We start from the raw sequence: 24,043 nt of genomic DNA on the forward strand, positions 1-24,043 counted from the left end.
TGGAATGTGATTTTGGGCACACGGGTGGGGGGCTTTCACCAACCTCATCCTGTGCTGGGGTTTTCTCAAAGAGTTGAACATCTAGACGTTGGGAACGCGTTCTCCGGCCGGTGGGAGAAGTCAGCGTGATTACCTTACGGAAACCAGGCGAAAGAACATGCGATGACACGACAGATTGCGACATTCCTTTGAGTAAGGTTTTTTTCGTCCGCATCCTCCCACAGCTCGCCTCGAATAGACGAGCTGTGCCGCCTTACTGCGCTGGATAGCCTCTCGGCGCCAGTCCGCATGAGCAGCTGCAGTCTAGTTGGAGTAACCCGACATCCATCATAATCTTTGGGCTCAGCGCGGGGAATCCATAGGAAACATTGTGCTTCATTGGAAGTCTCTCACTCCAAAGACACTAAACTCTACGAGATTTCTTTTTAGAAACCAACATTAAATTCCGTAAACTTATTATCTTGGAGTCTGTAAAATTGAAGTGCATCTCATCTCCCCATTTCGGACTTCCGTAGCATGACCTCGGCATTGGATACGAAATCTCGCTTATGGCCATCCCGAATGACCGAATACGGTAACGGCGCCAACCTCCCCCCATCCTCCGGTAAAGGCACCGCCAAGCCCAGCACCTCGAGAAAACAAACCTGATGTTGATCCATTTCCCGTAAGCAACTGACGGGAAACTAACCAATAAACCGTTTCCTTGGCCCTAGTCTTTCCCCAAACCATCCAGTTGTTCTAGCGGAGATGCGGAGTTGAATGCTCGTGCGAAAAACTCCCACAATCCTTTCCCCTGCCCATAAATTAAGCAGTGAACCATCTGACCAACGCCCATGGGGAAGGGCAAAGACCATGTGGGGGAAACCTCCCCGCATATCATGGAATGCTGCTCCATTGTTTGAGACGAACGTGTTTCCTCACTGGATGGATAAATGCAAAAAACAATTCAACCCCAAGCCCAGCGAGAAACCCCCCCAGACACTTCTTGGCGAGAAGCTAAACCTCCCTTCCATGGACCACGGGCCACCGCCCCCGGCTCTTTGCGAGCGTGTCCCCGATGCAACAGTCATCTCATTCGGACCTTCTGCCACCTGGGATCCTGGCCGACGCGGCTTCCCTATCCCGCTGTCCCGCCTTAGTCCTTCTTTTGGTTCTGGCCTGCTGTCTGCCGGAATCTGCCCATTGTGCTGATAGGTTCGGACGTATTCAAACATGGGGTAGTTGCTTCCACGGCAGTGCGTATGTATATAAAATACCCGGGTGGACCTCGTCGGAAGTTGGAGATGAGAGAGTCTACCGGATACACGAGAGAAGCGTGTTGGAGTCGCGCGCACTTGAACACACACACACCCTTGAGCGCCCAGGGACAAGGACTCGGTAACATATATCCCCGTATACTCGTTCTGCTGGATAAAGACTACTTATTCGTCATACCACCCCCATCGACTGTCACCGTCTGAAGCCTTCGACAAGTCGCTGAGACTTTTCTGACCAATTCTCCGTGCCCCTATTGCGTGAGCGAAAACCACGGAACATCCTCACTATGGTGCAGATCAAGCGTGCCCAGGAGACCGGGGCGGCGGATCCCATCCTGACCCGCATCTCGGAGGAGGACAAGGTGCCGTGGTACCAGAAGCCGAACCTGCGATACCTCTACCTGATGCTCTTCCCGACGTGCATGGGTATCGAGTTGACGTCTGGTTTCGATTCGCAAATGATCAATGCGCTGCAGATTGTGCCATCTTGGAAAGACTGTAAGTTTCGTCGAACGACTTCAAGTCCTGTAGTATGTTGAGGAGGAGCCTGGAAAATTCAAGCTGACCTGTTCGGTAGACTTTGGAGACCCACAAGGTAGTCTGAAAGGAATCATCGCCGCTGCGTATTCCCTTGGCGCTATTCTGTCTCTTCCCTTCATCCCGATCGTGAACGATAGGTTTGGACGAAGATGGTCCATCTTTGGCGGCAGTTTGGTCATGGTTGTCGGAGCTCTTATCCAAGGCTTCTCTCAGCATGGTAAGTTCGGTCTTCTTTACTCCTGATCTCGGATGAGAACTGACTCAGAGTAGTTGGCATGTATATCGTTGCCCGCATGATCCTCGGCTTCGGCATCCCGACTTGCATCGTCTCCGGATCGTCTTTGATTGGTGAATTGAGTTATCCCAAGGAACGTCCTGTTCTAACATCTCTGTAAGCATTCAACTCTCGCTGGGTTGGATTGACGTACTGACGAGATTGCAGCTTCAACGTGGCGTACTTCGTTGGTCAAATTGTGGCCGCGGGTATCTGCTTCGGTACGAACAACATCGCAAGCAACTGGGCGTGGAGAATTCCCTCTCTCCTCCAGATTTGCCCATCTCTACTACAAATATCTTTTGTCTTGTAAGATGGTCCCGAAAGAGACGCACCACCGGATAGGGTAGTCTTGAATTCTTTAGAATACTAACATCTACCGCTACAGCTTCCTCCCTGAGAGTCCTCGATGGCTCATCACTAGAGACCGTAGCGAAGAAGCACACGAAATCCTCATCAAGTACCACGCCGAAGGTGACCGTGATTCCGAATTCGTCAGGGCCGAGATGGCACAGATGAAGACCGTCATCACCCTCGAGATGGAAGCCTCCAAGCAGTCGTGGATGGATCTCCTCAACACGGCCGGTATGCGCCGCCGTGCCCTTATCTCTTCCATGCTTGGTCTCTTTACTCAATGGTCCGGCAACACGCTCATCTCGTAAGTCTCTCAATGCTATCTATGAAGCACCGTCCGAACACTTGCTAACATGGGAGAATGCAGATACTATTTGGGTGACCTCCTCCAAATGATCGGCTTGACCGACTCCACCGTCAAGCAAAAGATCAACCTCGGCATCGCCGGCTGGTCCCTCATCTGCGGCTTCACCGTAGCCATGCTCGTGCGAACCTTCCGCCGTCGTGTCATGTATCTAGCTTGCACTATCTCATTGGTATGTCTCTCCCAACGCCTCAACTTGAGCCCGCACCCGCTCACAATTCTCGATAGCTCCTCTGCTACATCAGCTGGACAATCTCCATGGAACGGGCCGTCCACGCCCTCGACAACGACTACAAGAACCAATCCGCCTCCGTCGCGACAATCTTCTTCATCTTCATGTACTCGCCATGCTACAACATCGGCTACAACGCCCTCACCTACACCTACCTCGTCGAGCTGTGGCCCTACGCGCTGCGGTCGCGCGGTATTTCGCTGTTCCAGCTCTTTGGCAGATTGGCAGGCTTCTTCACGACTTTTGTCAATCCAATCGGCATCAAGGAAGCGTCGTGGAAGTACCTCATCAGCTACTGCGTCTGGCTTGCCTTCGAGGTTGTGTTTGTGTACTTTATGTTCCCCGAGACTGCGGGACGTACCCTTGAGGAGTTGGCTTTCTGTAAGTGCCTCGACACCGTTCGCGATTTTCTCCTGTTTTGTGCATGGCTGATGAGTTTACTTTACCAGTGTTCGAAGACAAGGCTCTTGCCGACCAGGCTGTTGGCGCTGTTGAGAAAGTTATTCATCACGATGACATGGATACTATCGGCGAGGTCAAGAGCGGAGGCGGCAATACTGAAGTGGTTGAAAATGTCGGTGCCAAATCGAAGGTTTGAACGTCGGATGCCGTCCAGTGTAGCGGCATTAAGGAAGTTCAGGCAGTGTCGACTTTATTAGTTGCGTAGATCACGCGGAGACCGCGAAAAAGTCGGTCTCGTTTTTTCCTAACCCCCAGTTGCATCCTCCTCCATGCCAACCAATGAGACACTGGCGTAACACTCCCTGCGCTCCGTGAGTCTGCTCGTGCAGCTTTGAATTGTTTTTCCCGCTCAGGCATCATCCGCAGCCTGCTTCAAACCAAGATAACCAGTAGTCAGCGATTAAGCAGTGACTACCCAATTTGCAGGCAATGCTCAGACCTTATCACTGAGGTTGGGGGGTTCTATTACCTCATTCATAAATCGTTGGAAGATTATCTGGCCTCAAAGTGGACAGGCCTGTCTGCTTACAGCGAACTCCAATCTCAGGCTCACGACATTCTTGCCGAGGCTTGCCTTACCTACCTCAACTTTGACGAGTTCCAGAAAATTCGCACGCTGATCCCATCGGAGATTTCTGCATTACAAAGGCAATTCCCTCTACTTCACTACGCATCATCTCAATGGGGAAGGCATTACAACCTGGCGAGCTTACTCGGTAGCAGAGGATCAGAAGTGAAAAGGCTTGCTCTTTGTCTCTTGTCGTCAGAGAGTATCATTGCGTTATCGCTCAATATACTTGTCTCACACGAGTCTCATTTCAAGAACCTGGAACACATGGGCCGCAACTTTTACCGGAAGCCAACGGCACTTCACCTTATTTGCGCCCTCAACCTGAAAGGTCTCGTTACATCGGTGCAGAATGCTGTGAGGCTTGTATCGCATGTGGATCATCTGGGATATGTTCCGATCCAGTACTCACTATAATTCGGCGGTAAAGAAATGTGCTTTTGGATGATGGATGCCATTCGAGCGCGGCCGAACAGACAACAGCTGATGAACCAGCTTGTTTCTGACTGCTATGACATGGTCCATGAAGTAGCAAGATTGGATTGGGACGACGTATTGAAGGACTTACTATCCTTCAACTGTGATCCAGATACTCGAAATGAGTATGGCGAAACGCCTTTGCACTGGGCGGCGAAAAGCGGCTCTAAACACACAGCTAATACGCTTCTCGCCGCTGGTGCAGTTGCCACGAATCAAGCCTACGATGGCACAACTCCCCTCATCATGGCCGTTATTGGCAGAAATCTGGAGCTTGTTCAGACGATACTTGACGCAATTTCAAGTACGAAGGGAGAAACCAACGAGATTAATTTGGAGCACCCAAACGCTCGGTCTGATGATCTGCAGGAGGTGAAACACATTGATCACAGACAGGAGGACGGACACAATGCATTCCTGCTTGGTTGCTTGTTGGGACCTAGACCTCTGGTAAAGTTGCTTCTCGAAAACGGCGCGAATATTACAGATAATTTTCAGTCCGACAACGGTTTACACCTAAGCTGCAACCACGGCAATGTCGATGTGCTTGATGTACTGCTTCAAAGGCGCGAAGCGGCTCAATTGAAAATAGCTGAGGGTGTTTGGGGGACGACGCCATTACAAAACGCTATCATCGCCAGAAACACTCCGGCTGCGATTAAGCTGCTACAACATGGAGCACCGACTGCTCTTTCCTCCAAGAACGAACTACCCCCTCTGGCTTTATCGATTGTAAATGGAGAGTAAGATATCGCCGAGGCTCTCATTGTTCGCTACAATGTAGACGCCTTGGAACTTGACACGCGAGGTAGAAGCGCGATGTATTGGGCAGCCGCTGTTGGGTGGTCATCGATCCTGAACATCATCCCAAATCTCACATCTCGATATCGTGTTCAGGACAGGGAATGGTCGGCGTTTCATGTGGCAGCTGAACGAAATCAGTGGAGGTTTCTTGAAGAATTGACAAAGTTTCCATTTGCATCCGACTTTGCTCCTCCCAACATCGATGGCGCCACACTACTCCACGTGGCTGCCAATGAAGGGGCATTAGAAACAGTCGAGTTACTATTGAGGACCAATCCGTCGTCAAAGCTCCTCAGAGACGACCGACAACTGCTTCCGCTTCATCTGGCTGCTGCCAAAGGACACAGCGGCTGTGTAGAGCTTTTATTGACGCTCGAAATCATCGACGAACGAGACGAAGATGGTTGCACGCCCCTATGGCGTGCTTGTGTGAATGGACATGAACATATAGTTGAATTTCTCATCGAGCAAGGCGCTGATTGCGGGTCTGCTAATTTCGATGGCAATATGCCGCTTCACATCGCCGCATCCTTTGGAAACTACACGATCATCGAGCGCCTTCTGAATGAAGGCTGCGATTCCTCTGCTCAGAACAAATATGGACAGACACCACTGATACGGGCGGTAGAGTCAGGCTGGCCCGAGAATGTCAAACTGTTGCTTTCGGCAAACCCGAAAGCAGGCCAGATTCGTGACAACCACGGCCGAACATGTATCCATACAGCCTCTGCTCTCCAATCACCACAAATACTAGCACTGCTGCTTTCTCAAGATGCTGGGCTTAGTCAAGAATTAGATGGCTTTGGAATGGACGCAATGTGTCATGCTGCAAAGCAAGGAGGAGTGGCGACAATGGACATTTTACTCAAGTTTGGTGTCCCACTCAATGGAGTTATGGGTTGCGCTTTTACGCCTCTGTGGCTGGCAGCGACCGCCGGGTGTTCTGAATTTCTCAAAGAACTCGTCAGGCGCGGAGTTGATCTTGAAGAAAGTCTGGGGCGCTTGTGTGGTGAAGCTGCCGGAGATGCCCTCAACAGCTCCGCCATGCGTGGTAACATTGGAACCACCCACATTCTGCTGCAACTCGGCGGGGACCCAACCACGAGAAATATCTTCGGGCAATCCACATTGGACTACGCAATGGACTACGCAAGCGACTACCTGAAGCCGTGTTTTGCGGCCTGGCTCCCTGCCTATCAGCCATTGTCTAGGGATACGCAACTCAGATATCTGCAGACAGCCATAACTCGGGAATGCACCGAAATGATAAGTTTGAGAGCACAAGACGGCACAGAGCGGGATGAGCTGAAGTGTTGGGATAACTTGCAGAATGGGCTACTGTTATTCAACTCGGAGGCAAGCCTCCAACACTTGCAACTTCTCATAATCGGATTTTATCGAGCTTTTCCGAATTTGCTGGAGTGCTTCAACTATTGCGACTGGCGAGGACCGGATTTTGATGGGTCATATTTTCTGCATTATTCGGAAATGGGGTTCACCACACTTTGTCCCAAATGCCACGAGAGCTATTTGAGCTATGTGCAACCTGGTCATTCGCCATTGACCAAGTTCTTCTTTGATGAGTTGGAGAGAAACACTAGGCCTGTGCTTCAGATGATGCCCATTTTCCAGAATCTCCGACCTCACGTCATATGGATGTGCCTGAATTCCTCAAAGTTCATCACTGATTGGCTCGAGGCAGTAATTGGCGCATATTCAGTGTGCGATAAAAGGGAGAACGGGTCCGCTGGAGGGTCTTTCTCCTTAGAAAGCCTACCAGGCTGGCGTCTAGCCGAATGCCTGGAGCGAATTCAGGAGTCGGAAGTATTCCAGGTTGAAATTGGAGACGCAGTCAGACTAGAAGCACAAGAGGCCTTCAGCCATACAGTCCGACGAGACATTTTTGATTGTTCAAGGTCCAGTCCAAATGAGGAAGTCACTCATTTTTATTTTCCCGGCAAAAGCTACTTCGAAAGCCCTGGAATGAGCTCCTTGTCGAAAGAACAACGCCGTTACTTTGATGAACGAGGTCAACTAGGCGATGGCTTCTTCCTGGAAATATTAAATTATTACGCCGGTCTAGATCTGGGGGGCAAACCCCAGTCTACAGAGACGGGCCCGAAATGCAACCTGTCAAAGAAAGGAAAGCTGCCAGCAAAATATCCCTGCGAAGTGCTCAAGTCAGGTGGGTCTTTCGAAGCGGATATTGAGACGATGCGGGAGTTCTTGGGACGGAGCACCACAAATTTCTTGCCAAATTTCATTCCTCCTGAAGAGAAGGATGACATTCTATGGGATACTGCAGCTGAACTTCTGACCAAATCCGGCCTTATTTACCACAAGCGCGGAAGGTTGCGCGAAGGAAGCACGGAATTTTTAAAAAAAAAACAAGTGAGCAAATCGAAGCGTACGACGTTTCGTGGAAGCTCTTGCATGCAATACTCAATATCGAGTGTACGCAGTCGGCATGGGACTTTTGCTGGGAAAGAAATCATCGAGCGTATGGGGAGATCCAGGATCCAGGTCCTAGCCAACAATCGGGAAGAGCCCAGCAAAGTAAAGTCCCGGTTGGGTGGTTTCAGAGTGTCTCGGGTGACCTATAGCTTCTGCTTGATGAGTTCCTTGTCATTCACATTTGGATTAATGGAAAGACTTTGGACAAGAAAGGGGGGCGGGGGTGAGGGAAAGAGAAACAGATAGGCAGAGAGACAACTTGATGGAATCGGAAAGCAGTCCTCTTGTATCTAATTGAGAATTTTGATACCTCAGAGCCTTGCATGTCACCTCTGAGCCTTCCGCAACCGCACATAATTCTTGATCGGCTTATGCGTGACAACATCCTTGCCCTCATACCCCCAAAGTGCCTCCGGACACCTGAGTATCTCAAAATTCCACACAATCAAACTCACGAGGATCCGCAGCTCCACGTACGCAAGCCTCCTCCCGAAGCAACTCCGCCTGCCCTGACCAAAGGCAATGTGAGGTCCAGCTGTAGAGTCAAACACCATCATCCTGCCTTCGTCTGTCAGTATGCCATTAGATTGGTCCTTCTCTGATTGGCCTGCGCAAGTGAGCCACCGCTCAGGCTTGAAGTCAGCAATGTCGGCGGAATCCCATTCCGGGACCCTTCCTCTATTTTTTACCGCAATTCGACACGTCTCGTTCCGCCTCGTCTCGTCAATCTCGTACGCCGGTTTCCGAAGACTGGACCCCTGTGTGAGACAGAAGATCTGGGTACCTTTCGGAATGGGATACCCGAGCAGAACAGTATCGCAAAGAGCTTCTCGCTCTACCAATGGTGCAGTACCGGAGCAACGGAGAATCTCCTCCATTGTGGCGTCAAGGTAGGGAACATTGATCTGCATAATCTCTTGGACAGAGGGTGTTCTGGCTTCTTTTGATGCTTCACTGTATCTTGACTCCATACAGGTGCGGAGCCTCGACTGGATCGTTGAGTGGTCTGCTAACAGCTTGAGACCCCATAACACCGTCGTGCTGGTTGTATCGTGACCTCCGGTAAGGATTCCGAATAACTAATCGTTGCAGGTCAGCTGGATGTTTAGAGATTTGCGCGGTTTCATACCTACCTCATCTCTCATTGTAGGCGAAAGGAAGTCAGGAACCCTTTCGTCATCTTGAGCTATCTTCTTTTCTCTTTGCACCATTAGATCCACAGCCGACCGCATCCATGTGTCGTTATCGCTATTAGCCAACTGCCTGGACGTCGCTTTATTCAGTTCCCTAACAATGAACTCGTTCTTGAGCTTCATCGTCCGGCTGACTGGCGGAAACTTTTCTATGACCTTCCATTTCAAGACAGGCCAGGGCGAGCCGTGTAATCGTTCGATGGCGATAGTGACGTCAAGGATGGTCGATAGCACCTCGTCACAATCCACTGAAGGGAATTTCATCGGATCATCGATGGTCCCGGATGCACGCAATTCGCTCAGTTCGGTGCTATCGAGGCCTCGAATAAGATCTGCTACAGGTTTGGTAGCGTTGTGTGGGAAGTCCCCGCCGAACGAGAAGGCTGTAACGGCATCCAAAGCTGCGTAGAAGATATCTTCGGACACATCAAACGGCCTACCGTCAGCTATACGCGTCTTATACTGCCAAAGGTCGATCAGATTCGTCACGTTCGAGTAGATAGCCGGTGCCGCGACGTCTTGCAAAAAGGGGGGCGACATAAGATCCTGCAACAATCGTCGGTGCGCTTTCCACTCGTCCCCGAGTTCCAGAGTAATTTGGTGGTTTGGCGTAGGGCCTTTAAAAATGTTTTTGATGATTCGTCCGCGATCGAACTCCTTCCGCCGCATGCAGAGATCCTGCATCTCGCGGAAGTCGCTCAATATCACCACGGGCGGCGACATGGGACGAAGGAAAATCTGGCATACTGGAGAGTCGTGCTGGTCCGCCTGGGATTGCAACCAAGTAGCTAGGTCGCCCGTCTTCAAAACCTCGCTGGCGAGCTCTGGTAGGTCACCGAGGATGCGGCCGAGAGCTTTTGGGTTGTACGGGATGCCGGGGATAGGCTTTGGCAGAGCTTTCCGATACAGCCTGTACAAAAGGTAAACGGAAAGTATGCCTGTGAACAGTAGGAGACCATAGGCTTTGCGTGGGTAGATTGTCTCCCTCATGAGATGAGCCGTGTCAGACGAAGTTACGAGAGGCATTGTGGCTATGGTTCTTCCAGAAGAATGGGTGCACGAACTCCAAGTTACCAAACCGGCGGGGGAGAGAACCGACAGTTTATACATGATGTCGCCAAAGTATACCACGGATAGTGATGCTCAATAAAGTAGTCAATTCCAACTCGCTGTAGTCATCCGGGTTTGAGGACTCGAACTCCTTTTGCAAACTCCCGAGGGAACCCAAATTGTCGGGTCTAGGAGGTACCGCAAACGGCATTCGCTGTGGTGACGGAAAGTTGGTAACTAGAAGCGGTTCCCCACGTGTCAAGAAAGCTTCCTCCGCATTCTGCTACGACCTGGATTCCGAAAGGGGTAACTATCTCATTGCGAGCATTCTTAGCCGCCACTTCTAAGGGTTGGCACTCAGACCACCACCATCACTTGCTGGAAGGGCAATCGGCGAATCCGTATCAACCATGCTTCATGAACCTGAAGCTTACAGCCAAGATCGACCCTGTTACATGTGTTCAGGTAGCACAAAGAAGTCACCAGATAAGAATCGATGACAATTGAATGCATGGTCGTCTGCACAAGGTTTAGCTACGATATGTGGTGGTGACCACATGTATTTTGGCCGGATGGATGAATGGTGCCATGGTTTTATCGGCGATCATTGATTACCCGCTGGCTATGGAAGATTAGACTTTAGATTATTGCTAGCAACAGCTTGGCTGTCTATTTGTTGAAGTTATTAGGTAGATGGCTGACTGATCTAGTTGTGAGGTGTTCAATCCAGAATCCTGCAAGCTATGTTGAGGTACCTAACGGCAGGCAAGTTGCCGGTTGCACGTCAGCGACTGAGAAAGTGACAGGAGCCAATTTCGGAATGGGATAACAGATCAAGTCCTGTTCACAAATCTCAAGAATAGTGTGAGATCGGCAGCGGAGAGTTCCCGTGTTCACTCGAAAAAAGACTTCCGGGGATGCAGGCGGGCGAACTGAAAAGCTCAGGCGAATAACATCATAAGATCTAGTGACCGAAGAACAACGCCATCCCAGAAGTATATGAAGCAGATTTGAGTCCGATTGGCCGTCTTAGCGCCGATAGTTCCAGCGAGTTCATCCTCCTGCGAAAACGAAGTCCACTCTCTCTCGCAACACCTTCCAGAAAGGAGTCGGACAGAAGTAGTGATTTACAACTGGACCAATAGAGAGATGTGTGCTCGACAAAACTGGCAACTGCCATTTTGACTACTTGCAGAAAGTATGCTCATTAGAGTTTCGGTGGCGGCGGTGATTATAGAAGCCGAGGGGTCCACCAAAAACGTCGACAAACATGTTCAAAAAGGCCACTCGCCCTCCCCAAATTTACTCTAACAATGTAGCCGTGTGTCACCACCAGACTGTGTTTGAGAGACAGTAGGCCGGCCCCGATAAGTCATCGATCGGCGCGCATGCGTCTTCCAAAATCTAGAACCCGAAGATCATCAACTACGGCGAGACTCACATCCACACGGGGCTACGTATAATTAGGAAATTTAATCTGGATGGATACGCCGGCTCGACTAGACAGTCTTGGAGTCTGGTGTTCTCAGTCAGACAGCTGGCGCCGAAGCACGGTACCACCGTAGAGTCCGGACCAACCAGATCTGGAGACATTTCGACCGTTCCCAAAGCACCTTATTGATCATTTTGTCATCTAGGACTGCTAGCCTCTGAACGGATAGATTTAACCTCAAGGGTCGCGATTTTGAAGTGTTGAGCACAATTGCCAAGTTAGTAAGCAGATATCCTAGATATTGCCTGTTTACCAAAGACTCGAGAAAGCCGGGCACACTCTCGGAGTTTTGTCAATATTGCATACTATTTGAATAGAGAAACGCTGTATTCCTACCCACCACAACATGAGCCTTCCACTTGGAATCAGTTCAACGGGGTCGACCAGCTCAGTAACAAATGTATGCGTGCTCCACTGACATCCATAATTGAGCATGGTCCATAAAGCATAGTGTTCCACCCTGAGCATTCTCTAGTCCGATATGGTGTAGTGGCCAACATGATGCCCTCTCATCTATGGCAAGTCGTTTGAGAGGATAGGCATAGCCCCGAGTTCGATTCTCGGTTTCGGAAAACACGAACTGCGTATCACACAGTGCCATTGCTCATCTACTTTTTTTCCCCTCCGGCTAACCATTCAGTCTCGTGCATCTTTTGTGAATGAAGACTTGCAACTATCTATTCAGCCATTATCTTCCATTGTCCCCAGTACTTTCCGATTGAGGCATTCAAGCTGGTTGAGAGGAAAAGGGTTTTAGGAAAGAATGCATATAGGAAGCGGGTTACCGAACGCAGTGTCCTCTCAGCAAATGGTTTTAAGGGCACTTCCTCCGCCCTCTTGATAGGTGGTGGATATATAGCTACCTGCGGCAGAGGTTCTCATTCGATTCAATCTTCTCTCCTTCTGAAACCCATAGGTCTAGTTTTATGTGAAACTAAATTGACCTACAGTGGCTTTTTGGACTGGATTTTGCGCTGTCAATGTTGGAAGAGATGGGCAGTGCTTCTGGCCGTTCTGTGTTCTGCCTTACTCCGTACAGCCCACAAAAATAGGCTGCTGGGCAGCTGCCTAGAGCTTTCCGACTCTTGCACCCTTGGCACGCTCAGTATTAATGCTCCGAGGTAAAACCAACAGGCTGTTTCCATCCCAAAGAGCCACTCTCTAGACTCTTCCCCAAACTCGACGAACCTCAACTCTTACTTTTACCATGGACCTCAAGGACATACCCAACGAGATTCTTGACCTGATCATTGGGCAATTGTTTAGACTGAAAACCCTCGGGGACCCCGAGAAAATTCGGGAAGTCCGCAAGCACCTTCTCCCCGCCCGCCTCGTTTGCCGACGATGGAACTCCATGGCAACTGGACACCTGTATCAAACCCTGGAGCTAGCACCCGCAAAGACTGTCAACGACGACGAGGATGAGTTTGAAGGCTGGAACAGGATTCTCGACCTTGAAGCCGCCAGGAATGCTGCTCAACGAGTCATCATCCAGAGCTGCCACAAGGACGCGAAGGAGTATGGGGACTGGCCAGATTGGCCGGGTGGGAGGTATCCAGCCTTTACCTCAGCCCTTCAACGCATCAAGCAGCTGCCGAATCTCAAAGCGATCGAGCTGCACTTCAGCGAAAAATGCAAAGGCCAGTGGTTCCAGCTTCGGGGCTATGGAGACGATGTCGAGTCAGCCGAGTCTCGACTACACACGCTCAAGGCGGTTTTCGTAGCCATTCGGGACCGAGCGGTGCACTCCAATCCCGAAATTAGCCCAATTCGGTCCTTGACGATTCGAAATCTTCAAAACATGGCGCATCAAGAATTTGTCGACTCTGCTCTTTTCAGAGACGTCGCGAAGGACATCGATCGTCTCCACCTGTTGATCACAGAAGAGTATAATGAACACGGCCCAGACCACGACATCTTTAAGGAGGATCGCTTAAAATTCGAGGGTCATCTGCATCGACAAATTCTCCCTCACTTCGCGGCCAACCTCACCGCCTTGACCTTGAGTTTCCACGAGTGCTGGGGCACCATGCCGGGATACTTTGATGGGGCGGGCCCAAAGCTTCCTCGCCTCAAGACCCTGACTTTGGGAAACTTCGTCATCAGCAACAACCACCATTTTGACTGGGTTCTCTCACAGAACTCGCTGGAGACTTTACGTTTGGACAGCTGTTCTATCGTCTCTCACATTAACATTGACACCGAGCCTACGGAAAAATGGAATCTCCACAAGGAAGACTGGCAGCGTCTACCCAGAGGCTCTTACGGTATCTCTTCTGGTGGTGCCGAGATCTACAGGTTCGATGGCACATGGGAGGCTGTTTTTGACAAGATCCGTCACAGCCTTCCCTACCTGAAAGACTTTCGCTTTGACAATGATTCCAACGGACTTCACTTCCTTCGTCCAACCAGGATTGGTACCGTGCTGTATCCTTCTCGATACACTAATTTCGACATGGGAATGTGTCCCAGTCCATGGTTATTGACGGACAGTGCGACTGGTAAGATGGAGTTTGGAGACAACAATCTCGGTTCCTCTGACGACAGTGATGATGACGATTCTTATATGAACCGCTCGAAAGAAACAAAAGAAGGCGACGCTAGAGCATTCAACGATCTTCTCAGTGCCTGCCGTGGGAGACATGAGTACTTGGTGTAAGAACGACGGCAACACTAAGCGCAGAAGTTGGAACAGACAATAGGCAATAGACATAACAAATCAGGAAAATCTGTCGAAGACTGGAGACTGTTCATGGCGTAATCGAGCTAGTTTATCAACACCTATGTGCTGTGGGTTTTCTTTTGAGACATACACAGCTATATTCTTGGAGCTAAAAACCTGCAACGTGAATTGCATGCTTGTCGTAACATCATCGTCTCGCTCAGCTATACCAAACAACGTTGGCTGGTCCCGATGCCAAGGCCAGATGCGCGACAGCTGCCGCAGTCGTGGATGAGCCAGTAGCATCGATCTTCCATACTTCCAGGAAGTTCGAGCCGCTATCCGTAATGGCAAAATAGTCCTCGCTAAACTTGGCGGGAGAGACGGCATTGGCGGAGCCACCGCTGTTCGTGGTGGGAGTGAGGAAGAGCTGCTCGGTGATGGCGCCGGTGGTGCTGTCGAGAGCGAAAGCGGAAACGTAGCCCGGGATACCGACGGTGCGGGAGCGAGTGGCAGCAATGAGGTACTTGGGCGCGGCGGCGCTGGCGTTGCTGCTGGGGATGGAGAACATGACTTCATCAGCCCAGTAGGACGATGTGTTGGTGTAGCCTGACGAGATGTTAGCTGGTAGTTTTAGCAACCACTCCACTTGGATGCATACCTGAGGGCAAGAGAGAGTAGGTGGTGTTGGTGAAAATCAGCTTGCCGGTAGTCGTATCGCGCTTGTAAGACGCGATGGAGTTGGCCTCCTCGTAGACGACATAGACCCAATTGCCATTGGGGTGCACGGTCAAGTGTCTGGGGTTAGATCCCTCGGCTGCGGCGAGGTACTGGACTTCTGTAACCTCTCCGGTGGTGTTGTCATAGGAGTGTGCCCAGACGGCGTTGCCCATGTCATCGGCAGAGTAGATGAAGTCGTTGTTGGGGCTCATCCATGTTCCATGAACACCTCCGGCGCTATCGTATGTGACGTTCGCGGTAGCCTGCTGGAGCACACCTGAGTCATCAACGGTGATGGCCAGGCTTGAGCAGCCACCTCCATAGGGAGTTCCGAAAACAGTGTAAGGGGAGGCAGAGGAAGAGGTGATGTAGTTGGCGTTGCTACCTATTTACTGTGAGCAACAGGCTCATTTTGGGACACTCTACTGTTAGGGCACTCACAGTCTGAAGACAAGCTCACGTTACTGCTGTACGTCAAGCTGAGGTCGTCTGTGATGGCATAGCTTTGAAAGTAGCCAGTCGTACCGACATACAAGTTCTTCAGGCGGGACTATCGTCAAATTGTCAGCATCAGATCTGGCAGGCTTATTTTGAAGTATGCTTACATCGATGTGAATCCACTTGGAGCCCGAGCTCGCGTCTGTGCTAATGTTGTTCTTCAATGTGAGCGACTGTGTTTGGTCATCGAACTCGACGCCGACAATAGTGCTGCCAGAGAAGAATCCCGAGAAAAAGTAATGGCTGTCGGCCAGGGCCGGAGCAGCGGCTGCCGCCAACGAGAGTATTTGGAACGAACGCATGGTGTTGAAGTTTAGCAGATGGGATGAACAGGCATGAGAGGACAGTTTGAGATGGGATCGGGTGCTTGGCAGATTTAAACATCATTTTGTAAAAACGCCTTTACAGCTCTGATGACGACTCCCGAAGGCCTCTATCCCGCCGGAGGGAGACTCTCCACATCACGAAGGTGCTAAGCCCCATATCAGGGGGCCGTTGCGCGGCTCAATAAAGTATACCAAGCTTTTCGCATGGGGGACGTATACCCAGGGGCAAGCAAATACCGCTATGGAGTATGGAGAACAGTAGCTAGGGGCAGTGGAGAAGAAACTTGGAGTCTTAGACAAAGGGTTGACGTTGGTAGTAGTAAAGAAGGCCTCGCGTTCTCTGCAAATGCCAAGAATAGTTTCAGAGTGTGGCTCAATACCAAAGCTGACGAAATTCAAGGGGCCGGTGCTACCGTCCTATGAGCGACAACGCCTATATTCTGACAGGTGCACGCGTAATCCCGAAAAGCCAGCCAAGCCGTATTCAGTAAAACTCGGGTCGGGATCTCCATTCTCGATGGGCGAGAAATTCGTCCCGCGGCTAGGCGATGCTTGTTTCAATCTAAGTGCCGCTTGTGGACGAGTCCGGGCTCAATGTTTTCTCTAATTTGTTAAAGTTCATCCCGTTTACTGCCCACATCCCGTGCCACGGCTCTGGGAATAATGTGTCCGGCGCGATCCAGCATCCACCCCTACAGAAAGCCGGAAGTGCCGACTTTGAGTGATTTCCAGAGAACCTGCCAGCGACGCATCTAGCAAGTATTCAGATTGATTTGGAGATTAAAAAAGGTCGTCTATCCCGCTTCACCACCCGGTCAAAGTAAAAATCACACATCACCAAAGATAATTCTACTCATGTGACATTATCTGAGGTCTATGTGCAACGTGTACTAGTGTGGATATCCACGATTCCAAGCCTTTGTTCCATATTCTTGACTCTCCTTTTTGTCAAGTTGCATCTTATTGCCGCATGGAGAACAAGCCTCTGTCAACAAAAGTTTACTACTTCAAACCTCTAAGGAACAACTCAAAACTAGCTCACTTCGTTCAACTCATCCCTCTATCAGAGCTTCGAAGGCGCCTGAATAAGGAATCTAGGATATATTAGCTCAATAAATGGCTGGAAATGTTTCTCTCCTCCCTTCCTTTTAACGTTATTCCAAGCTCTTGGACTTTACTGATATCAAAGGGCGATTGCCAGCTGTCTAGCTGCCTCAGCCATCCACGTCGATGCCTTTCAAAACACTTTGAACGCATTCTAACCGTTTCAGTCGCCGTTAGTTTGAGGCTACCCAATGTTAGCGACCGAAAAATGGAAACATTCCCCCGAATATGCGTGAAAAGCAATGTGATCCCTCAGAACTTGTCATTTTTTCAAGTCTCAGGGTAGAAATGATCGCTGCCAAAAGCCTTGCCTAATATGAGTCCTGCAGGATCGGATAGCCTCATCATGTTGGTCGGGGCACACCAGCGCGCAATTTTGCATAGTGATTCGTCAAACCAATAGGGTAAGCATGGGTGTTACAATCTTTTGCCTAGCAACATGCTGCGCAAGCATGCATCAAGCAGCAATATTGCATGCGATAAGCTCCATCCGATATGTCCTTCTCGCAAATGACGATCCCTACCTTCGTAAGCTTTTACCACTTTTCACTCACACGCTCAATTGGCTGGACTCATAAAATCATCAGAGGTAGTTTTTGGAAAGCTCGATAGCCGCAAGAAGACCGGAACACGCGGCCGGGAACTGATCCTGTCATACTCTTTCAAGCGACTTGAAACCACAGGGTTCGTTAAATGGACGCCTGCCGCCGCTATTACGGAGTGCTTATCGAACTTGTGAGACTGTGTCCTTGATACAAGCCACCCACTTCTCATTCCCAGCATCATCATGTCTGGCCTAGTAGCGACAACTGACGAAGTGAAGCAACGAGAAGCCGGACTAGCATTCGGCAACTCGAAAAGGCAATCAGTGTCAATGATGATACGACTAGCATTTACTACGCAAAAGATGACACTATCGATTTACGTGCCGTCACAAGTGATCTAACAGAACACCGTAGAAGTATTCTCCCTAGGCCACCCAATTTATGTTCCAAGGGAATTGACAGTTTGGAAGCTGCCACAGATTTCTTCTGGGCAAACATTGACCCTGCTGACAAAACCACACCGTTCGATCGGATCCGTGCGACTTTGAAGGGCCGTTTCCAGTGCCACAGAGTGCGGCTCGTCGGACTGAAGAAATACGTTGCAATATCTGTGAAACGCTTGAACATCCAAAGGAACATGGCCAGAAAGACGCCCACCCACTACCTTACGTACTTCACACGAGAGTCTCGGGATATCTGCCCATAAGAAGTACCTCAGGTTTCAATTGTTACGGCCGAAATTGCACAGAAGGATGCGAAACTGAATCTCAAGATATCGGGAGATCAGAGGAAAGTAGCCCATTGTCACGTAACAGGAATGGTATCAGCACTTGTCAGGCACCTTGCCACGTGCTTTCTCACGTGGATATCACATTCACTTAGTACATAGACTGCTCTCATGTGCTCATTCCAGATGGGTTACTTCAAGCCACTTTAACCCACTTCATATACCCATTGCTGGGTGCCATAACTCGTGACACCCATGCTAGTAAAATCGATAGCCAGGCACAGAGGGCTCTGTCCCTCCTCGGTGCTGCATTCCTGCCTGACACGCTCATCGCCTCTATTTTTAGCATGTCGTTTTTTGACGTCAGTACCAGCGCCCCTTGGCGCGTTTATGAAGCGTGTAGCACTGACACTATCATGGTAGAAGCTCATGTTTCGTCAAAGATTTGGATTTACTTTGCGTTCATGATTCCATTGACCACTGCTGGGCTTCTTGGATGGCTCTTCTGGGATCATAAGCGAAGAAAATCGCAACACTTGACCAGGTCTGCCACCAATAATATCGGCTCCGCCACCGAGATGGCAATTCTTTCTGAACTATCTAAGAGATCGTGAAAAGCCCCGACATTCGCGTATACTCGATACAAGGCTCTAGCTCTTATAGACCCTCAATTTTGATTCCATTCTGTGGGAAACGTATGTAGTTCAGAGTCTATTCAGACATACTATGTTCTCTTCAATACTCCGTAGCGTGTATTCAATTTCTAAAACCAACTACTTATTCTATCAAGCCACTCCGCGAGTTTCTTTGCAATTACGAACAATCAGTCAAAGACCCATGTCCCCGCTAATGGGTCTCGGAGCTGAAAATGGGGCCATCAGGCAACTTCGGACCCGAGCTGAGGTCGAAGCCAAAAGCTTCGTCGCTGATGAGGATTGCAACTAACCAGAGAGGATATTCCAGTGGAGATATGACCGTTCAAAAAGCTTCATTACACTAGAGCTCGGGATGACTTTGTGGGTGGTAAACTGGCCAGTTCCTTAGCAAGACAGATGCAGTGGGTGTTTGGCTTGAGGACTGAAGTAGGGAGGTCGGAAGATTAGGGGTGCAATAATGGCGACCGCTATGGAAGCTCCAAAGAAGCACAGTCTACCGCATTAGTACTCCTCACTAGTTGAAAGTTATTGTGCCACGTCGGGTTAGCTGCTAAATAAGGCTTAAAGGCATAGCATATAGGCTAAAGCTGCAAAGCATAGTTGTGAAACAGGAAAGTGTGAGGTATGGCTATGAATGAAGTGCCGATGGCATCGAATCATATAAGTCTGCCGATAGATTCGCTCGATCTGAGCTGTGGAGGCAGCATAGCCACGATGACTGCGTAACCACGCACACCGTCCAGACATTAGAGATCTACAGACTACATTTCGGGCAAACGGCTCCTGCCAGGTCTCTTTCGTCTGGATAAGAGACCTGACATTGTGGAATCTACCTACTTCTCCGAGTAATACTCTATGAAATCCTTATCTATGAAGCCTAAGTAAGAAGGCAGTGTCTCCGAATCGTCCAGTTCGGCTTGGCTGCCGATCCTGTCGGAGACGACTTCCGAGGCTTGGCACGGCTAGATAGTGAAGAGCAAGACGGACTTCGGCGCGGCTTTCGGGCAAATCACACCTTGGTTCAAAGTCTTAGATTCGGGCAGTACGATGTGGGGGAGGCGAATTTCTATCTTAATGAATTCGACTTCCTACAAGGAGTTGTTCTACCGAAAACTTTCCTGTTTACCTACAGCGGCTACGAAAGACGGCTGCAAGGGTCCATACGGTCGTCCAATGAGATCAAATCCTATGCGTATATCACCTTATATTATGGCGAGTGGGCCATTGCCAAATGCGATACCGAGCGAATTGCCGTGCTGACAAGTTTGAACTAAGCTTGGGTTGATATATGCTTAAATCCGGTGGTGGATACGGCCTAGGTCAGTTCTCAGCGTCCATAGCACCATCACTTTCAGTGAACAAATGATAGAATCACACCGTTGAACGTGGGTTTCCCATCACCAAGAACAGCCACCACTGCCGCGTCATGCCAATGCGGATGACACTATGCTTTGCGGATCATGAGCCAACATGAAGACATGACTCCGAGGACAAGCGCCGAGTAGGCCTAAGCCCATTCAGTATATAACATCAGCTATTACTTAGCTTGAAGGTAAAAAGGTCTTCTTAGCACCATTGGTATTCTCTTTACCTCGGAAAGCAGTACAAATTTTGAACATGTCGCTTGGATTTCTCAACAGCACCATGCGAGCTGCCGTCATGACTGGGCCGTATCAAGTTCACATTGATCAGTTCCCCATGCCGCGTATCGTCAACACCACCGACGCAGTAGTCCGTATCACAACCTCTGCGCTTTGTGGTTCGGACCTGCACCGTTATCATGGCTATGTGGGAGGGGAGCCACCATGGGCGTTGGGCCACGAAGCTAGTATGAGACCAAGTCTAGGACAAGAGGATGTTCTGCAAAAGCACACTGAAGCTAATAGTGGTATAGTGGGATACATCGAGTCCATTGGTAGCGGCGTGTCGTCTTTGGAGGTGGGACAATATGTCATCATTCCAGACAACGGCGCTACCGGACACATCGATATGGGAGTTGCGACTGGACCTAGAATGGGCCTGCCTTTCGGAGGCCTCAACGGAGGCCTTCAAGGTATTCATACGCCGTATCCAAGTACTGTTTCCCCGTTACTAATGATGCTTGGTATGATCAGCTCCTTACGCCAGAGTCCCGTTCGCCGACATGGCCCTGATCCCTGTTCCCCTGACCGCCGAGACCACCAACACCAGTATCGAACAAGACTACTTGACCGTTTCCGATGTCTTCTCCACCGGATGGATTGCCGTCACCAAGTCCGGTTTTGAGGCCGGTGATACTGTGGCTGTCTTTGGCGCTGGTCCCGTAGGCCTGCTCGCCGCATACTCTGCTATACTTCGCGGCGCATCTCGGGTGTACAGCGTGGACCATGTTCCCATGAGACTTGAGAAAGCCGCATCCATCGGAGCTGTGCCTATTAACTTCATGGGCAGCGACCCCGTGCAGCAGATCCTCGCATACGAGCCTGGCGGCGTCATCCGTGCTGTTGACGCCGTCGGTATGGAGGCTATCACTGCCAATGGCACCATGCAGCAAAATATTGTGCTCAACCAAATGGTCGAACTTGTTGCTGCAGGTGGTGGGATTGGCCAGATTGGAATCTATCTGGCCCAGCCAAACACTGGTCTGGCCCCGAATGCGGAGAGAATCACACCGGAAGTCTCGTTTCCTCTCACACAGTTCTTTTCGAAGGGCATCAGATATGAAGGCGGCATCGCAGATCCTGAGACTGTTGCAGGAGAACTCGTCAACTTGATTTCAAGAGGTATTGCAAAACCGGGTTTCGTGGCTAGTGCGTCTATCGACATCGAGGAAGTCCCGGCGTACTATGAACGGCTCAGCAACCAGCAGGAGCTCAAGGTCTTTATCAAGTTTCCCTAAGCACTAACCCCGACTAGCTTATATTCTAGAGCTGTGCATATCCTCAACATCGCCGGACATTTATTCCGTACTTGGAATCAGCACAGGGTTGCGGCCATGTGTGTCATCAGGCCTGAGACATAGATTCAACGAGTTCATTTGAAAGGGGCAGACGGCCTTCACGGAGCTGGGAGCGCACATCCCAAGTGCGTTGCGCATATAGTGAAAGGTTGCCCTCAGTCAACTTCAATTCTTTGTACATTTTACATAGACCAACTACTTTTAGACTGGCTGCCTGCTCTCCATCAAGACTTGTCCATGACTAGATCCAGAATGGTGAGATTTGGCCCAGTCCATCTCTTGCCTTTGATGAACCAGAGACCTACTGCAACCAATAGGACGAAGACCATGACCGGTCCACAATAGTTCATGTTCTCTGCAGTGACAGGGACCGTGGAAGGGAAAGGAAGAAAGATGATGACGTAAAGGGTATAGACCAAGGCGAATGAGTTGATGTGGAGACCAAACCGGCCGAGATTCCACTCTCCAAGCTCGACCTCTCCTTTGGAAGATAGACGAGCGTACAGCATGCTGCTGATTGCGATCGCATAACTGAGGTAGAGAGCTAAGGATGAGAGAGAAGTAATGGCACCGAAAGCGACGTAGCTTGAGTTTCCAATATTGAGGAGACAAAGGGCACAAACAATGAACACCGTAACGACAATTGCGCGGATAGGTACGCAGTGCTTCGGATGAACGTATGCCAGATAAGCAGGCAAGCCTCCGTCTCTGGACCAGGCCCAAGTAAGACGAGATACAGAGGCGATATTGGCCAAGTTTACGCTGAAGGATACGACGAAGAGGCCGGTGATCATGGCCGTCGTCGCGCCCTTGGAACCGGTGATGCTGAGAAGAATAGTGAGAATTGGGCTGGCTGAGTTGAGGGCGTCGTCAATCGAGCCCATTGAGACAAGGATGACGCAGACTATGACGAATCCAAAGCATCCGTTCATGAAGATAGACCAGAACATGGCACGAGGCACTGCTGACTTGGCCTTTCGGGTTTCTTCGCTCATGTGGATGGCACTGTCGAAGCCTAGTCGAAGGTCAGTTAAAAGAAGGTGTGATTTTGGAAGGATTGACACTTACCGGTGAAACTCCAAACACAAGTCAACATGCCGAGGTTCCAGGCAATAAAGGTATCTGTCCAACCAGACGCAATGTTGGTCTCCAAGAAGAAGCTACCTGAGTGCCGAGTTCCCATCACGGCCAAAACAACGACAAAGACAACAAATAAGCAGACGTGAAGGACTCCAGCAACAAGCTCAACCCACGGGATGACTCTGAAGCAATATGTGTTCATCAATCCCTGAATGACGCACATGGCGATGACAAGCACCGAGGTGTGCCAGCCTCCAGGCACATAGTCGGGATGGTTCAACTCAATCATCGACTCCAGGAGGATAATCGTGACGTTTGCAATTCCAGCAAGGAGCGATACGTATCCAAACCATGTCGACCAGCCCTGGATCCAGGTAGCGAAGCGCTTGACACGTGCGGGGGCGAGGTGGAAAGTCCAATGATACTGAGCACCGGCGACCGGTTGGATCGAGGCCATCTCGCCCAAAGACGCGGCTTGTGCGATGGCTCCGCAGAACACTATGACGAAACTGAAGATGAATGTTTGAGGCCCGCCGTTGTAGAGTGCAAAGTACATGTTTCTGGGAATACGGTTAGATTGAGGCGGTGTATGTAAGGGGAGCATTGGTAGCTTGCTTACGTGCACATGCCTTCCCACAAGGCCATGTAAGTCAAGGAGAAGGCGAAGAGCTGAGAGAATGAGAACACTTTCCGCGTTCTGGTCTGATTATAAACTTCGGATCCATGTTTTGACTTGTTCGCGTCAATCTGACTGGCATCTTTGATCGTGGGCCGCAGCTCGATTGCCTCTGCCGGAGCCATGATGAGATGCTTGAGATACCAACTGAAAGAGGGATTGAGAGAAACTCAACAATACAGAAGAGCTCGGGGGTCTGTCTATGTGAAAACGAAGATGAAAGAGGCGTGTCCGATCCTCGGCACAGACGAGAGTCTACTCAAGTCGGAGAAGTTCAGAATAGTCTGACAGCACATCCAAAGCCTTGGCCGAATGCTGCGCCATATGCACATGAATATCAGCAGGTGTAACCGCGGACATGACAAAGTGAGACGCTGATCCCGGTAGCCGCAGCAAGCTTGCAAATAGATGAGTGATCTGAGCTCGGAAAACGATTGGTGAAGAGAGGATCCGGTTCATCCTCTTCGATGCAGTGACGGCTGGCTGTTGAAAGTCAGAACCAACGGGTTTTTAATTAAAATTTCGGAATGAGCTCCGCTGAATATGCATGTTAAAGCAAACATTGCTTCCTTGATGGGAACTGTTACCGAC

The 24,043-nt window shown here is 50.1% G+C and overlaps 8 protein-coding genes and 1 non-coding gene across 9 annotated transcripts; 6 read left to right on the forward strand and 3 right to left on the reverse strand.

Annotated features, from left to right (window-relative positions):
- The first annotated feature begins 632 nt into the window (after window positions 1-632).
- BDP55DRAFT_216102 (uncharacterized protein) lies at window positions 633-1,367 on the forward strand. The gene has a single exon (XM_060566035.1). It carries the CDS (start codon window positions 760-762, stop codon window positions 1,189-1,191), a length of 432 nt encoding a protein of 143 aa, XP_060435843.1. The 5' UTR covers window positions 633-759; the 3' UTR covers window positions 1,192-1,367.
- BDP55DRAFT_216103 (general substrate transporter) lies at window positions 1,368-3,784 on the forward strand. The gene is made up of 8 exons (XM_060566036.1): window positions 1,368-1,754; window positions 1,834-2,013; window positions 2,067-2,187; window positions 2,239-2,379; window positions 2,459-2,728; window positions 2,792-2,960; window positions 3,017-3,401; window positions 3,470-3,784. The coding sequence occupies exons 1-8, from the start codon at window positions 1,544-1,546 to the stop codon at window positions 3,616-3,618; spliced, it is 1,626 nt and encodes a 541-aa protein (XP_060435844.1). The 5' UTR covers window positions 1,368-1,543; the 3' UTR covers window positions 3,619-3,784.
- Window positions 3,785-5,640: 1,856 nt separating this feature from the next.
- On the forward strand, window positions 5,641-5,943 carry BDP55DRAFT_508436 (ankyrin repeat-containing domain protein; the record flags this gene model as incomplete). The annotated part of the gene is made up of 1 exon (XM_060567689.1): window positions 5,641-5,943. A coding segment is annotated over one exon (303 nt), but the record flags the coding sequence as incomplete, so codon positions are not given.
- A 2,168-nt stretch (window positions 5,944-8,111) lies between these two features.
- On the reverse strand, window positions 8,112-9,968 carry BDP55DRAFT_600481 (cytochrome P450; the record flags this gene model as incomplete). Its single annotated transcript, XM_060571047.1, has 2 exons — window positions 8,112-8,864; window positions 8,919-9,968. The coding sequence occupies 2 exons, from the start codon at window positions 9,966-9,968 to the stop codon at window positions 8,112-8,114; spliced, it is 1,803 nt and encodes a 600-aa protein (XP_060435846.1).
- A 2,027-nt stretch (window positions 9,969-11,995) lies between these two features.
- BDP55DRAFT_t37 lies at window positions 11,996-12,092 on the forward strand. Its single transcript has one exon. It is a non-coding gene; the product is annotated as a tRNA-Glu (tRNA).
- A 635-nt stretch (window positions 12,093-12,727) lies between these two features.
- On the forward strand, window positions 12,728-14,179 carry BDP55DRAFT_723690 (uncharacterized protein; the record flags this gene model as incomplete). Its single annotated transcript, XM_060578780.1, has 1 exon — window positions 12,728-14,179. The coding sequence occupies one exon, from the start codon at window positions 12,728-12,730 to the stop codon at window positions 14,177-14,179; it is 1,452 nt and encodes a 483-aa protein (XP_060435847.1).
- A 223-nt stretch (window positions 14,180-14,402) lies between these two features.
- Window positions 14,403-15,702, reverse strand: BDP55DRAFT_626747 (Lactonase, 7-bladed beta-propeller-domain-containing protein; the record flags this gene model as incomplete). The annotated part of the gene is made up of 4 exons (XM_060571665.1): window positions 14,403-14,791; window positions 14,844-15,287; window positions 15,344-15,452; window positions 15,508-15,702. The coding sequence occupies 4 exons, from the start codon at window positions 15,700-15,702 to the stop codon at window positions 14,403-14,405; spliced, it is 1,137 nt and encodes a 378-aa protein (XP_060435848.1).
- A 4,715-nt stretch (window positions 15,703-20,417) lies between these two features.
- BDP55DRAFT_690056 (alcohol dehydrogenase) lies at window positions 20,418-21,636 on the forward strand (the record flags this gene model as incomplete). Its single annotated transcript, XM_060576814.1, has 3 exons — window positions 20,418-20,586; window positions 20,653-20,811; window positions 20,873-21,636. The coding sequence occupies 3 exons, from the start codon at window positions 20,418-20,420 to the stop codon at window positions 21,634-21,636; spliced, it is 1,092 nt and encodes a 363-aa protein (XP_060435849.1).
- A 142-nt stretch (window positions 21,637-21,778) lies between these two features.
- BDP55DRAFT_748299 (amino acid permease) lies at window positions 21,779-23,577 on the reverse strand (the record flags this gene model as incomplete). The annotated part of the gene is made up of 3 exons (XM_060580588.1): window positions 21,779-22,711; window positions 22,765-23,336; window positions 23,396-23,577. The coding sequence occupies 3 exons, from the start codon at window positions 23,575-23,577 to the stop codon at window positions 21,921-21,923; spliced, it is 1,545 nt and encodes a 514-aa protein (XP_060435850.1). The 3' UTR covers window positions 21,779-21,920.
- Window positions 23,578-24,043: the final 466 nt, after the last annotated feature.

Source organism: Colletotrichum godetiae (assembly GCF_030913485.1).
Source record: "Colletotrichum godetiae strain CBS 193.32 chromosome Unknown BDP55scaffold_3, whole genome shotgun sequence".
In the NCBI taxonomy this organism is placed as follows: Eukaryota; Fungi; Ascomycota; class Sordariomycetes; order Glomerellales; family Glomerellaceae; genus Colletotrichum; species Colletotrichum godetiae.

Bases quoted from the DNA above. Each gene is read 5' to 3' on its own strand.
- BDP55DRAFT_216103 (XM_060566036.1), top strand. From the start codon at position 1,544: ATGGTGCAGATCAAGCGTGCCCAGGAGACCGGGGCGGCGGATCCCATC. The intron at 2,380-2,458 runs GTAAGATGGTCC...CTACCGCTACAG, and splicing joins CTACAAATATCTTTTGTCTT to CTTCCTCCCTGAGAGTCCTC. The intron at 2,729-2,791 runs GTAAGTCTCTCA...GGGAGAATGCAG, and splicing joins TCCGGCAACACGCTCATCTC to ATACTATTTGGGTGACCTCC.
- BDP55DRAFT_216102 (XM_060566035.1), top strand. From the start codon at position 760: ATGCTCGTGCGAAAAACTCCCACAATCCTTTCCCCTGCCCATAAATTA.